The sequence below is a fragment of the Chlamydotis macqueenii genome, chromosome 15 (assembly GCF_036417535.1).
Source record: "Chlamydotis macqueenii isolate bChlMac1 chromosome 15, bChlMac1.mat, whole genome shotgun sequence".
Classification (NCBI taxonomy): domain Eukaryota; kingdom Metazoa; phylum Chordata; class Aves; order Otidiformes; family Otididae; genus Chlamydotis; species Chlamydotis macqueenii.
The window spans coordinates 3,652,115-3,666,147 of record NC_141570.1 but is presented as its reverse complement, the minus strand read 5'-3'; the positions used below and the strand labels follow the sequence as shown (position 1 = coordinate 3,666,147).

General features: G+C 49.7%; 1 protein-coding gene across 5 annotated transcripts; it reads left to right on the top strand.

Moving 5' to 3' along the window:
• Positions 1–1,410: 1,410 nt before the first annotated feature.
• Positions 1,411–11,398, top strand: TMEM11 (transmembrane protein 11). 5 transcript variants are annotated; one of them, XR_015260214.1, is made up of 4 exons: positions 1,417–1,555; positions 2,557–2,835; positions 3,109–4,496; positions 10,482–10,585. XR_015260214.1 is itself a non-coding variant. In XM_086759917.1 (2 exons), exons 1-2 carry the CDS (start codon positions 1,491–1,493, stop codon positions 10,996–10,998), a joined length of 582 nt encoding a protein of 193 aa, XP_086616043.1. In that variant the 5' UTR covers positions 1,411–1,490; the 3' UTR covers positions 10,999–11,398. The 5 variants fall into 5 exon arrangements, 1 of the variants encoding a protein (XP_086616043.1); XR_015260211.1 differs by lacking the exon at positions 3,109–4,496 and having other exon boundaries at positions 10,482–10,622; XR_015260212.1 differs by lacking the exon at positions 3,109–4,496 and having other exon boundaries at positions 1,442–1,555; positions 2,538–2,835; positions 10,482–10,622.
• The last annotated feature ends 2,635 nt before the right edge of the window (positions 11,399–14,033 follow it).

The following is a 14,033-nucleotide window of genomic DNA, read 5'->3' as shown; positions in this document are numbered from 1 at the left end:
GAAGCTGGGCTGTTGCTGGTAACACGCTGTGTTTACATTCCACATTCCAGACAGTCCGATGCTCCAGCCCGTCCCAGCAATGCCGCCGCTCGGCCACGCGCTCTGCCAGGCCGGGCACGCTTCCCAAACGCCTCTTGTTCGTGCAAACGGACCGTTTCCCTCCACCAAAAGAGCCGACCCCCAAATTACAGCTGAGAAAGCAGGGGTGCGGGAGGGCCCTGCAGTCTGGAAGCACAGCCTGATGATGTCCGGGAGGGCCGAGGCAGCCATGGGTTTGTTCTCTTTGGTTACATTACATCACGTGGAAATAATGTTGTCAAAAAGAGGCATTTTCTAGGAATGTGAGATGCAAAGACAGCGATGCTGTCTTCTGAAATGCACCGTCAGGCTGGAGGAGGGCTAGTCGTGCGGAGGACAGCTGGGAGTGCAGAGTATCCCCAGGAAAGGGGAGGCTGCGGAGCAGGGAGCTGCTGGTTGTTAAGGGAAAACAAATTCCTGAGGAAAAGGCTCCTCTCCTGGGAGGGTTGGAACGGGGAGCAAGAGAGGGCCCAGAAGAGGCACATGGATCCCTATGGATCATCCAAGCACCCCAACACAGGTCCCTGTGGGCAGACCTGCTGCGCTGTGGGGAGACCCTGGGGCCAGAGGCTGAGGACAGGGTGGGTCCTGGGACACCTCCCAAAACGTTGGGCATTGAATGCTGCTGGATCAACGGGAGCTGGGAAACCTGGGACAGTGGCAAAGCTGCATTTTGTTTTCTAGTGGAGCGTTTGACTATGAACTGTTGTTTGTCCTCGGAGAACCAGCAGCGGTGCAGCCTCTCCATTCCCTCCTCTTTCAGAATGGATTAAGGGGGTAAATTTGCCCCAGCAACGCCCCGTCTCATCCCCTGAGAGGTGCAGCTCTGAGGGGCTCCTCCGTTCCTCCTCCGCCTGCTAACAGAAACCGCGCGTTTTCTTGCGAGCAGGAAGACAAAGCACCGCTCATGCTCTGGAGCGCTGCTGAACCTCGGTGAGGGCCCACCCCGCTCCCCGCCACGGCCCGGCCGCGGCGGAGGCCCCCTCCCACCCCACGCCATGGCGGGACCGCGGGGCAGGCCGGGACCCGCCGCGGCGCTCCTCCCGCGGCCGGCCCGCTCGTGTTGGGGCTCGCCAGCGGAAAAGGCCAGGAGCAGGGGCCGAGCCAAGGGTCACGGAGCTGCTCAGCCCGCCGCAGCCGACCGCCGGTCACCGAGGACCGCACTCGCACTCCCGCCCTGGCGCCTCGTCCGGCCCTACCACCCCCACGCCCCCCGAGGGGACTACGCGTCCCAGAGGCCTCCGCAGCCGGGTGGTGGCGCGGGCCACTGTGGGACTTGTAGTCTACGCGTGAGCACGCTCCCCCGCCTGCTGAGTGTTTCCGGCGGCCCCCGTGAACTACATTTCCCGTCGGGCGTCTCGGCGGGCCCGGGGTCTCTTGGCGGAGACATTTGCGAGGCGAGTGTCTCCAAGATGGCGGCGTGGGGAAGGAGGCGCGCTGGCCCCGGCAGCACCAACAGTGGAGGCGGCCGGGAGCGGTGAGCTGGGGCTGGGGAGTGCGGGGCTGCTGGGTCTCCTCGGGCTGGCGAAGAGCGGGAGGAGACGGGCTGCGGCCGCCCGGAGCTCCCCGCGACCCCGGGGCAAGGGCGGGGGCTACGCTGAGGGGAGCGTGGCCAGGCAGGGCGAGTCGGGGGGGGGGGGGTTGGAACGCGGCCTCGCTGAGGTGGGGCTGGCCCGGGGGAAGCTGTGCGGGGCCGGCGGCCTCCCGCTGTGGGCGGGCGCGGGGATGGGGGCCCCGGAGGGGGCCGGGGAAGGTCAGCGCAGGGCGGCGGCGGCGGCCGCGGCCCTTCCCGCCGCGGGGATGCGGCGCTCGGGGCCGGGGTGGAGGAGGGCCAGCCCCGGGGAGGCTCCTTCCACGGCTATTTTTAAAGGCGGGAAGGGCGGCCACCAGTCCTTCCAGGGTGACCTCCCGCTGCGGGGCGGGCCCGGCCGCGCTCCCCCGGTCCGCGGGGCCCGGGGGCGGGCGGGGGTGGTGGACGCGGTGCTGTGCGAGGCTCCCTCCTTGGCTCTGTCCGGAGCGAGGAGCAGCCGGGACGTGCTGGGAGTGCCCACCGAGTAGCTGTAGAAGTTTGAGAATCGTAACTTTACAACGGGAGAAAGAGACAGAGGAAAATCTTGTTGAGCTACTTTAAAATCTGCATGCACGCTGCTTTACCTACTTAAAATGTCCAGTTCAATCCTGAATTTCCTTACGTTGGCGTTTTCCCCGTTTTGCCCCAGGGCTGACTGATGTAACCAGCAGCTGCTGAAAGCTGCTGCGTTTTTTATTGTGAGGCGTTTTCTTTTCTCCTGCTGCCTTACCTAGAGACTCTGATATCCCTCTTAATTTTTGCTGGGGCTTTTGCTTCGTTTGTTTTCCTTGCTGTAATTCAGCAGTATTCTTTTTGATGGCGTCGAATCTGCATCGCCAAGGAGAGGCACAAGCAGCCCTTAAAATTGTGGCGCTAATGTGAATCGCAGGAATGCTGTCTGTTTTCAGGGAGTTTAAAAGTAATTCAGCTGGAAGAGCCAATGGAACTACTGCATCAGCGTAGTTTATATAAACAACTAAGAATACCAGCGAGCTCAGTGGCACAGCGGTAAAGCTGTCTGCACCCAGTGCTGGCACTTACCCCAGCGCAAAGCACACAAGGTGTGGAGTTTTCGTGTGGCAGACCTGTCCTCCCAGCAGAAGTGAAGAAAAAAATATGGAAAAGAGCGCTTAATAAACTTCAGTGAAAATTATTCTACAAGGATGGAAATTGGTGCACGCTTACAAGTGAGTTGTTGCCTTGTAACTTAATCTGTGAACTATACAATAACTGTAGTTGGAGGTGAATTTTTAAGCTATGATGACTCTTGATCTTATGATTGAAAATACTTATTCATAACCCTGGGTTACTTCATGAACCTGCTGCGTATATTGCTTTTCCTTTGGCAGTGAGAGGTATATAGCTATGTGTAAGAAAGCGTAGAAGTGACATGGCAGAACAGCAGATACACCAGTGACCAGCGTTTCCCAATCCCTATCAGAAGGTGGTGATTCTTACAGGTGTCATCCTGTACCAACGTGACGGAAGATCATACTTCTAATAGGTGCCGGGTGATGTCAGCTAGGGGCTGCTCCTTCCTCTGCCGAGCCGGAGATACACGTGACTGGGCCTCTGCCTCTCGCGAGCGGTGGCTCATCCTAAATCGTCACACCTACTGATCTGGTTTGACTGCTGGCAACGCCGGTTGTGTAAAGGGCAGTGCTGACAGACCTGATGTCATCAAATGACGACATCTGCTTTTTATACGGTGAATACAGTTTTCTTGCACTGGGCAGGATTCTTGTCCAAAGACACATTCCTCTGAACTGAATGTGCTAATCCAGCTTTCCTCATAAATGAGCTGCTTCAGGGAGTTTTTACGGTTGTTAGCCAGCTAGTCTAAAAGGCATCTGTGTGTTGGGAGGTGGTGTGAGGAGACTCGGTAGTGAATAAAATACTGTTTGCTGTTAGACTAGACCAGCTTTCATTTCTTAAAAAAATGAAAAAAGTTCAGCAACTCTGTGGCGTCTGTATTCCTTCATAAACGACTTTATTGATACAAGGAAGCCTGTAATTGGTCACAAAGTGCTTTCCTCAGTAGGACTAAATGTAAGGATGTTAATTTCAAAGGGTATTGGCTGTGAACCCCAACTGGTGCTCTGGTGGTGAAATAATAAGGTCAAACAAAACCCAAAACACTGAAGAGAACCAACTAAACATTTGGTTTTCTTCCTTCTGGATAGACTCTTTAATGGAGACTGTCTAAAGGGAATTGTTAATCTGTAGACCAAAACAACTTTTTTATACAGAACAGACACTGAATTGTACTTAGTGTTTTTGTATAAAATTCAGCACGATGACCGCCAGAACACAAGACAGAATGCTGTTTGTTCCCCCGGGAGATGTTCTAACAAACTCCAGAAAGAACAGCTTTGTTGTCATCACCGCCGCTTGTATTGGCTTCTCTGCACCCTTGAAGAGGTCTCTCCTTTCCTACCTGCGCCGCTCAGATTTCTGCTACTCTGTTTGCTTACAGCAATGATTGACCTATTTCCATTAGCCTGGCTAATCATTAGTTGACTTAAAATTGACACCTCCTTTTTGTCTGGTGGCTGGGGTTTTTCGTTATAGGCTGGTGATGTTTTCCTTAATGTTGTCTTCCCTTGCTGAGGCTGCCTGAAGATCTCATCTATGTTCTTCTGTTCTCTTTCCTATTTGTATTTAAGGTACATCTTTGGAACGAAAGTCTTGCTTTATAGCCAGCCTTTTCCTGTTCTTCCTCCGCGTTAATGCATGCGTGGACAGCCTGTTGAGAATGGCCTTCTTAAAGCCATAGGCCTGACAGCCGTGGCTGATGGCCTGGGACTGGGAGATCTTGCGGATGTTCAGCAGAGAAACAATTCTTCAGGTGCTGGAGCTCGGATGTGTTGGTGCTTTCTGTACACTGTACCCTGCAGCTCTCCTGGGTAGAAAAATATGCTGCTGGATATGACTTTGAGGTGGAGTATTTCCACTGAGAATTAAAGCCAGACCACAGCCCATTCCGTAATATTGAAATTAAATTAATTTTCAAGAAGGGTTTATGTGGGGGGAGGGAAGTTTAATGTTAGAATTTGTCACGCCTTGACTTCATTGACCTACTCCAGCCTGGCTGAGATGCAGACACTGACCCCAGACACTGTGCTGGTCCTTTTTCTGCAGGTCACTTGCACAGCCAGCATGGAGTCCCTCTGTTGCATTGCTGAACTAGACTTTGTGCTTGTGTGTGTGCCGCTTGTGACAGGCGTTATCACACTGATGCAAGCCTCTCCCTTCTTATTTTTTTAACTGCTAATCAGACTAGTCTTCATTTACAGTTAATCAGTATGTTTGGTGCTCTGAGCAATACTGTTGTCCAGGAACATTCTTCTTTTAAAAGAAGCAAACTACCTGCGTGGTATGGGAGGGGTTTAGAAAGAACTTTTTTTTTGCACAGAACTGTACCTGTGCTTTATGCAGATTGGGATTGTTTCTAATTGTGATTCTGAACATTTTGCAGAACTGAGATAGTTGGATGAGTACAAACCCTTGCCAAAAGCCTATCTGGCAGGTTGAGGAACACCATTGGATAAGGAGTTGGCTCGATGGCCGCACTCAGAGAGTGGTGGTCAACGGCTCGATGTCCATGTGGAGACCGGTCACGAGTGGCGTCCCTCAGGGGTCCGTGCTGGGCCCGGCCCTGTTCAACATCTTTGTCGGCGACATGGACAGTGGGATAGAGTGCACCCTCAGCAAGTTCGCCGACGACACCAAGTTGTGTGGTGCCGTCGACATGCTGGAAGGGAGGGAAGCCATCCAGAGGGACCCTGACAGGCTGGAGAGGTGGGCCTGTGCCAACCTCATGAAGTTCAACCAGGCCAAGTGCAAGGTCCTGCACCTGGGTCATGGCAATCCCAGGCACAAATCCAGGCTGGGCGGGGAATGGATGGAGAGCAGCCCTGAGGAGAAGGACTTGGGAGTGCTGGTGGATGAGAAGCTCAACATGAGCAGGCAATGCGCCCTTGCGGCCCAGAAGGCCAACCGCATCCTGGGCTGCATCAAGAGAAGCGTGGCCAGCAGGTCGAGGGAGGTGATTCTCCCCCTCTACTCTGCCCTGGTGAGACCCCACCTGCAGTACTGCGTCCAGTTGTGGAGCCCCCAACACAAGAAGGACATGGACCAGTTGGAGAAGGTCCACTGAAGGCCACGAAGATGATAAAAGGGCTGGAGCACCTCTCTTATGAGGACAGGCTGAGAGAGTTGGGGCTGTTCAGCCTGGAGAAGAGGAGGCTCCGGGGAGACCTGATAGCGGTCTTCCAGTACCTCAAGGGGGCCTACGAGAAAGATGGGGAGAGGCTGTTTAGTAGGGCCTGTTGCAATAGGACGAGAGTAATGGTTTTAAAATAGAGGGGGGTAGATTTAGATTAGAAATTAGGAAAAAATTTTTTACGATGCGAGTTATAGAACACTGGAACAGGTTGCCCAGAGAGGTGGTGGAGGCCCCATCCCTGGAAACATTCAAGGCCAGGCTGGATGAGGCTCTGAGCAACCTGACCTAGTCAGGAATGTCCCTGCTCCTTGCAGGGGGGTTGGACTGGATGACCTTTGAAGGTCCCTTCCAACCCTAACCATTCTATGATTCTGTGATTCTATTAGGCCGAGAGCAATGAACTCCTGAGGCTCAGTCATTTTCCACTGCAAGCAGACAGTGGTAGAAGGATGCTTGGGTTTCTTCCAGGATGTTGTCATCTGCCTGTTTTCAGCACTGGGCTCATTTGTTTCTCTTTTTGCCAGTTGGCACCTGGCAAATCTTAAGTTCTTTTCGCATTGAGTGGCACTGCGCCTCCTCCTTAGAAGGGTATTTATTTCTTCATCCATAAAGTCTGTCCAGCTGAAACTTAACTTTAACAGGCAGGCTGCTGTTTTCAAGAGGCAGCTAGGAGACTGCTTCCAAGTCGGAGGCAGAGAAATGGAGCGGCTTTGAGGGCTGTCACTGGGAAAGTGCTGGAGCTGCTATTGTTCAGCCAGCTGCAGCACCCCTCTCCTGGTGCTCTCTGATATTCCCATGTTAGGAAGATAATCCAGATGTAATTTGAAGCTTGCCCTATAGCTAAGACAGACACTTTACCCCTCCTGCTGGTGGTAGCTCTGTTAACAACTGATTTCTTATTTATAAATTGGCAATACCAAATTTTACGTCGGTGATTTAAATTATTTTCATCTTTCTACGCTGAATAGTTGAGTACTGTCACATTCTCCCATCTATGCATGCAGTTGGCATCAGGAATGAGATATTTAAAATTTCCCAGTTATAGAACGTGAGAAGCTGTAATAGAATAAAATTACTTGGATATAAGGTCCAGAACTATTCTTATAGAACAGCTGTACAACTTTTGAATGTAGCCCTCTTTTTTGGGGTGGGGAGGCAGGGAAAAGAATTTGATTGAATAATATTAACAACTGCCTTTAGGTTCTGATCTGCCTAGTAAATAATATTCAGGACTTCTGGACATGTGGCAGCATTTCGTGTCTTCTGGAACTAGATCCTCTCTGACCCTGGTTACTTATTGTTCTTTTTAAGTAAAATGAAATTTATATAAAGTCATCATACTTCATAACCGGTGAATGCCAGCTTGGAGTTGATTGCACGGCTCTGCATTTTTGTTTGTCATTGCTGGGGGGTGGGGGCCAAGCTCCACAGCCTGCAGTGTTTGAGCAAATCCAGTTGCTTTGACTGGATTTGCTCATGTGCAGCTGCTGTGTTCAACTGAAAGGCTGTGTCAGGAGAGATTGCCTCTGTAGACTGAGGTCCTTGCTCCTTCTCTGTGTGCCAACAAGGTCTAAAACCCTCTCAAGCCTACATATCTCCTCTGTGTCTCTTTCTGTAGTGTCTGAAAACAAACCAGTTTTCAGCTTTCCATCCTCCAGGGGCAGCCAGTCCTCATGTGGAAATGATATGTGATAAACCTCGCTTCCTCTGTTGTAGAAATGCAGGCTTTCTGCTTGCGTTGCTGACTCTGTGTCCTATTGTTTGAGCAGCTAGTTTTTCATTCTTTGTCCTTTGTTTTTGGATTACCTGTTTTGCCACTTGCAGCTTCGGCACTGTGGTAGAGATGTACTCCCATATTAGAGGGCTGATTTGGAGAAACAGCATCGACAAGGGGCCACGCCCTATCAGGGATGAAGCCTTTGTGCAGTTTATTTCTCAGTGATTTTTTTTTCTCAACAGAACATATTTTAATTCTGCTTATTTTGGCATAGAAGGATCCTGCTTTTCTTGACTTTATTGTTATAAAGCCCCAGAGCCTGGCAAGCCAAAAGATTGCAGAAGAGATGGGCAGTACTGCCTTTGGCCAAAGCCTGTTGGATTCCTGCTCTCTTTGACAGGTGGCTGTTGCTTGTGCTATGGCTCTGCACACAAGACACATTCTGGCAAAAGGGAAAAAATGGATATTCAGAGAGAAAAACAGGCAAGACCTCAGCGAGGAGGAGTGAGGCCGATGGGTTAGTGCCACCTGTCCTGGTGCTGAGCCTGGAGAAATGCCATCTGATGTAGTCACTTCGCTTAATTCCTAGAGTTAGTTCCCCATGGTGCTTCTAGAGGCAGGGGGACTGTGCGTGTTCCTAAGCCTCTGTGGAGTAGTTAGTTGAAATTGGATTCTGCTTCTGTTTTGCAGACCCTCGCTGCGTGTTCCTAGGTGTTACCAAATGCTGAAAATGCTCCTTGGTAGGAAATACTAATTTTATCTGGAGGGTTGTGTTAGTACTGGGTCAGCTTCCAGCTCGAACATGCCTTTCAGCAGTAGATTTCCCTGAAGTCATTTTGCCTTAGCAAGTGGTTTCACAGGGTCATTGGTGGTGTTTGACAGAGGTACCTTAAGTCTTTGCATGTCTTCTACAATGAAACTGGAATTTTTTTATTTGGAAGAAGCTGCACTTAGAACAGTTGTCATCAAGGAAAAAAAAAAATCCTTGGCAGAAGCCATTACCAGCTGTGTCTGTAATGTCTCAGTGGAACACCTGGCTAACTAATTATTCGTTAGAAACTCCTTAGTGTTAGCTGATACAGTTATTTAGAGATGTACTATTAAATTTATATAGGTGCTGTCCTTCAAAATTTTCTATAAATACTTGTCGATTCACTACAGAACATCAGAGCCCACCACATCCTGTGCAGAAAGGGTTATCGCAATTTTCCAAACCATGTCTGACAAGATGATGGCCTTAAAGAAGCCCGTGGCAGCATCCAGGTGGATTTTTATTTTTCTTTCTACTCATGAACAGGCCAAGGGGGAAATGCACTGCAGAGAACTCAATAACTAGGTTGTAAGTGGAGTTTTCCTTGTAGTTTATATAAATTCCAGCCAGACTTTTAATGAAACTGCTTATTACTCTGCTTTGAGAGAGGCTGGTGCATCTTGAGACCTGCTGTTTGATGTGTTTGCTGCCGTTCCCAAAAGCAGCCACTTCTGGCAACAGCGTGTAGCGTAACAATATTCTTGATTACAGATGGCCACCGCGCGCTACCCTTTGCAGCATGACTGGAGCTGCACATCAAGGGTGATGTCTGGTAACGCAGCAGCTTGCAAATGTGTATTTTTTCCCTCCGTTATTTTCCAGTGTGTGCACATAAATACCATTGTACTAATGGAGCAAAAAGTGCTGGTTTTGTTCTCCATCTCAGCAGTGTCTTGCCTCCCAGTGTCGGGAGGGTCTGAATGCCGTCGGGATGAGGTTGTTTTGTCTGCTGTGCTTAGGTCAGATACGTATTTGTTCTCCTTCTGCTAAAGGAATCTGCTAGATATTTTTATCCCTGAGAGGCCACGTGCTCAGTTTTGCTCTGGTTAAACACAAGTATGTCAGAAATAGTTATTTCTCCTGCTCGGAAGGGAGGGTTTTGCCTGGTTCTAATCGATAGGCTTTTACCCTTTCTCGGCAGAGGTGGACAGTCACAATCCTGTTTCTCTGCAATCTGTTACATTCGCGTAGCTGCAGCTAAGGTGATGTGGAAGGGTGAAGGGAAGGTGGAAATTGATGTGATTTTTAGGTAGCTACAAGCTGCTACTCAAATGGAAGATGTACAAGTCTTGTGCATCCCCTGCCAGTAGGGAGCCTGCTCCGAGGTAAAGCGAGCAGCTCGCTCTTCCCTGTTTAAAAAAAAAATAAATCCTTTCTTGCTTTGCTGTGCCCTATTTCAGCAGAGGGAGTGAACTGTTCTGTAAGAGCGCTCGGTTACCTTTTTCACCTTCACTTCCAGCTGTGTTTCTTGGCCGTCCTTGTTGGATTTCCTGTGGGTTTACTAGGTTGGGTGTACTGTGGAGGACTGAATAGCAAGCTGCATCTGTGGCAGCAAGGCCGTTATTATGGGGAGAAGGCAGACATCTTCACTTGAAGATGCTTCCTCTCTTAAAACCTTCCAGTGCACCTTGCCCTCTTGCTGGATGAATTGCTAGTCTTATTTTCTGTGAAAACCGCTTAAGTCTGTACAGTTCATTCATTGATGTGCTGTGGTTGCTAAGGTGTGACGTTTCCAGTATCTGTAGAGAAACTGCTTGGGTATCAGTGTGAGGAACCGTTTCAGGATTGTTAACAAGATCCCGTTTTCTCAAAATGTTCCAGCTACTTCAAGTCAGGAAAAGGTAAGGAAAAATACCTTGCCTTACTTTGGCAGGACTTAGTGTACAGTCGGCATAATCGGCTGATGTGAAATGAATCTTGATTTGAAAAAGCTGCTTGTCGTTGAGCAGAGGCAGTGACTGACCTTGAGGGCTGCCCTCCCTTCAGGTGTTTTTCTCTCCTGTTCTCCCAGCAGCTGGGTGGGTGTAAAGTCTGTCTTGAAGCTCTGTAGTTTTAATTCTGTGTTTCCTGTTAACAGGGTCACCTTGTCCTCCACGGACTGTTACATCGTGCACGAGATCTACAACGGAGAGAACGCTCAGGACCAGTTTGAGTATGAGCTGGAGCAGGCCCTGGAAGCGCAGTACAAATACATAGTGATAGAGCCCACTCGCATTGGGGATGAGACGGCCCGCTGGATCACTGTCGGGAACTGCCTGCACAAGACGGCCGTGTTAGCGGGCACCACCTGTCTCTTCACCCCTCTGGCGCTTCCAGTCGATTATTCTCACTACATCTCCCTGCCTGCTGGTGTGCTGAGCGTGGCTTGCTGCACCCTGTATGGTATCTCTTGGCAGTTTGATCCCTGTTGCAAGTACCAAGTCGAGTACGATGCCTATAAACTTTCCCGCCTGCCCCTGCATACGCTCACCTCCTCCACTCCAGTGGTGCTGGTGAGGAAGGACGACCTGCACAGAAAGAGACTGCATAACACGATAGCACTCGCCGCCCTGGTGTACTGTGTAAAGAAGATCTATGAACTCTATGCTGTATGACTTCAGCAGGGAAGAGAGAAACCCACAAAGACAAGCGTATTAAGACTCCCACAGTAACATTTTGTTTTTCCTCTTTGAGAAGCAGTGGAGACTGGGAAGGATTTGGTTTAATAGAGCTGTTATTTTTGAAATAACACATCACTGGTGCACCAAGGTTTTTCAGTTCTTCGTTACACTTAAGATGTGGATGTGTGGTGACTTGAGAGCTGTATGTTAGGCCATGGGAGTCCAATCCAGCAGCGGAATGTTGATGGAAAAGAAAGCTATAGAAAGAGGGGGGTGTGAGAGCTGCTTTTTTTTTTTTTCTTTTTTTGGAAACATTTAAGTATATTGTTTAATTGTATTACACAGAACCAGCCAGAATTATCATTGACCATTAAAGGATAAGAATTTCAAATGCTTTTGCTCTCTTCTTACTGTTATCATAGTTCCCTTTTATAGTGTGCTTCCAGGGGATGGAGGCTTTGCTCTGAGAACTCCAGCGGTGATAATGACTTAGCGTGCTCACACACAGCCCTGATACTCCTCCTGGCCATTGCACATGGTAGCAGCATCCACGTTACTTGACAGCAGCCATCTGTTGAAGGAATAGCTGTAGAGTGTTGCTTTTCCTCTTGCTTGACTACTTCTGTTTCTCGGAAGAGGGCTTACTTTTTACCCCGGTGTTTATATCTTTTTGGTAATTGCTTAAATATTGATGGCTGGGGCTAAGGGTGTCCAAATCCTCTGCTGCCCTGCCACCTCCAACTGTAACTTCTCTACACAGTGGAGATAACACTGTAAGCTTCCAGCTACAAACACGTTCTGCTCCGTTCCTGTGCCAGTTCTTAGGTGGATACATATCCACTGAAACGCGTTGTACCACGTGCAGCTGAGGCCTGCCGAGGTGGGAGTCCAGCGGCCTTACCTTTGTGCTTTCTTACTGCTGCTGACACTGGGATGGCCCTGCCGTGCAATTCCAAGCTCTTGCTTGGAACACGCACTTCTGGAGCTGCCTGCTACTGCTGCAAGGTTGTATCTTGTAACTGTGGTATCTGGAATTTTAGAATTCATTCTTGTGCATTAATTCATCTTTTAGCTCAAAACTGTCAAAATCTTGTTCTTCGAATGGGACGTATTTACTGGTTTGCAAGGTCTGCCAGTTACTTTCAAAAGATAGGGGCTTGCTTTCTATAATCTCCTCCTACCACATGGAAAATAGGTGTGGCTTGCATTTGCAAGGCCAGCTTGGCAAAGCTTCAAGTGTGATGATCTGAATACAGGCGCAAAGGCCTGTAATAAACACTGCCTGCACGCAGGTGTACTGCTTGCTTCAGTGGTGGCTGCGGTCTGAGCCCCACAGCAGAAGCACTGACCTTGGAAGGGAGTCTCGTGAGGTCGGAAACCAGATTCAGTAGTTCTGTCTTTACCTTTCCCAATCGCCAGAGCAGGCAGCAAGAACTGCTCCTCGCCTCCAGACTGCAGCAGGCTTTTCTGGCCACGGTTCCACTTGTGCTTTTCTGCTGATGCAGCTTTTGTGTTAGCAGGACGTGCATCCCAGTCGTACGCGTGCTGGGCAAATGGGGTTTGCTGGGACTTCGGAGCAACCGCTTTTACCACCCGTGCAGGCAGCTGTACCCGAGCAGGCAGGCGGGCTGGAGGAGACTCCTGTGGCATCGAGACGTTTCTAGGTGGCAACAGCCCTTTGCCTCTTCTGCTGGTACAGTGGCTGAGTCGTCTCCCTGCAAAGTTAGAAGCTGAGATCCAGAGCATCTCTATTTATAGCAACAATGTACAGTTGCCTTGGCAGAGAGGAGGGGAAGAAATGCAACTACTTCATCTTCCTGCGGTTAGGCCAAGACTGCTGGGCAGGCTGCCTTCCGAGCCCTGACATCGTTTGTTCCTGAAGTCCTGTCTGCTGGATGAATTTTATAGTGGCACATCTGCCATGGCTAATATGTCCTCTATTGCTGCAGAGGGCCCAGAAATGTCCTTGTGCCAGCCACACAAAAGACATTCTTGCTCTTTTTTAATCAATGCAGAATAATTGTCAGGGCTATTAGTTCCTTTTCTTCACCAAACCTCGGTGGTCCTGGGCACTTTTTTTTTTTTTTTTGCTTTCCCTTGCCTGGAATGACAACTACAGCAGAAGGACTAACCCTTGGTAGGCTCCCTAAATGCATGACTCTGGAGTTAAAAATAAGTCAAGTTTTCTCTGGTCTCTTGTCGCAGGAGGAAAGGTGAAAAGTCAGCTGTTGCAACAGGTAGGTCTGTCTTAAACGACACCTTTCACTCCATTCTGAGGTGGAGAGGACATAAGTGGTGGTGGGAGAGCTTGTTTTCCAGTAAATATTAGCGATTAGTCTAGGTAACATGCTTGGTGACATCCTGGCTATTAGTAAGTCAGCGCTGGAACTATGCGAGGTGACGTGGCAGAATGAGAGGGATCCCGAGGGTCGTGTGTTTCAGTGACTCACATGAGATGGCTGCTGCATGCGGGGCTTTGGGGTCAGTCTCTGTCCCCTGCCGTGCTGGCAGCTGTGGGTTACGGTGGCTGGGGACAAGCCTCCCTTTCAAAAGCCCCGCACTTTGCTGCCCATCCTGACCATTGTGGAGGTGCTCTGAAATGGATTGTTACGTTCCTGTCGTCACAGGGAATTTATTTTCAAAGGGGAACGTGTACGCTCTCAATAACCTCTGACTTCGAGCTGTATTTCAAACAGGAACTACAGTAACGCCCTGCACGTAATTTTTTTCCTCAGGCCTGACATGTTACACCCCTCAGCACCCTGGATGGTAACACAGAAATGCAAAGTGGCCCCTCAGTGCTTCTTGGGTAGCCATGAGGCACAGCAGCTGGATAAGACTGCCAGGAGTACTGTATTTTGCCAAGAAATGGAGGACCTGAACAAGCAAAACATGAAAGGAAAAGCACTACTAACACAGAAACTCCCCTTGTGGAAAGTGAGAGAAGGTAATGCCTTGGTTTTCTATCTTAACAGGAAAAAAAAAATATACATACACCTGAAAGCTTAAACTTGTAATTTCAACCCAAG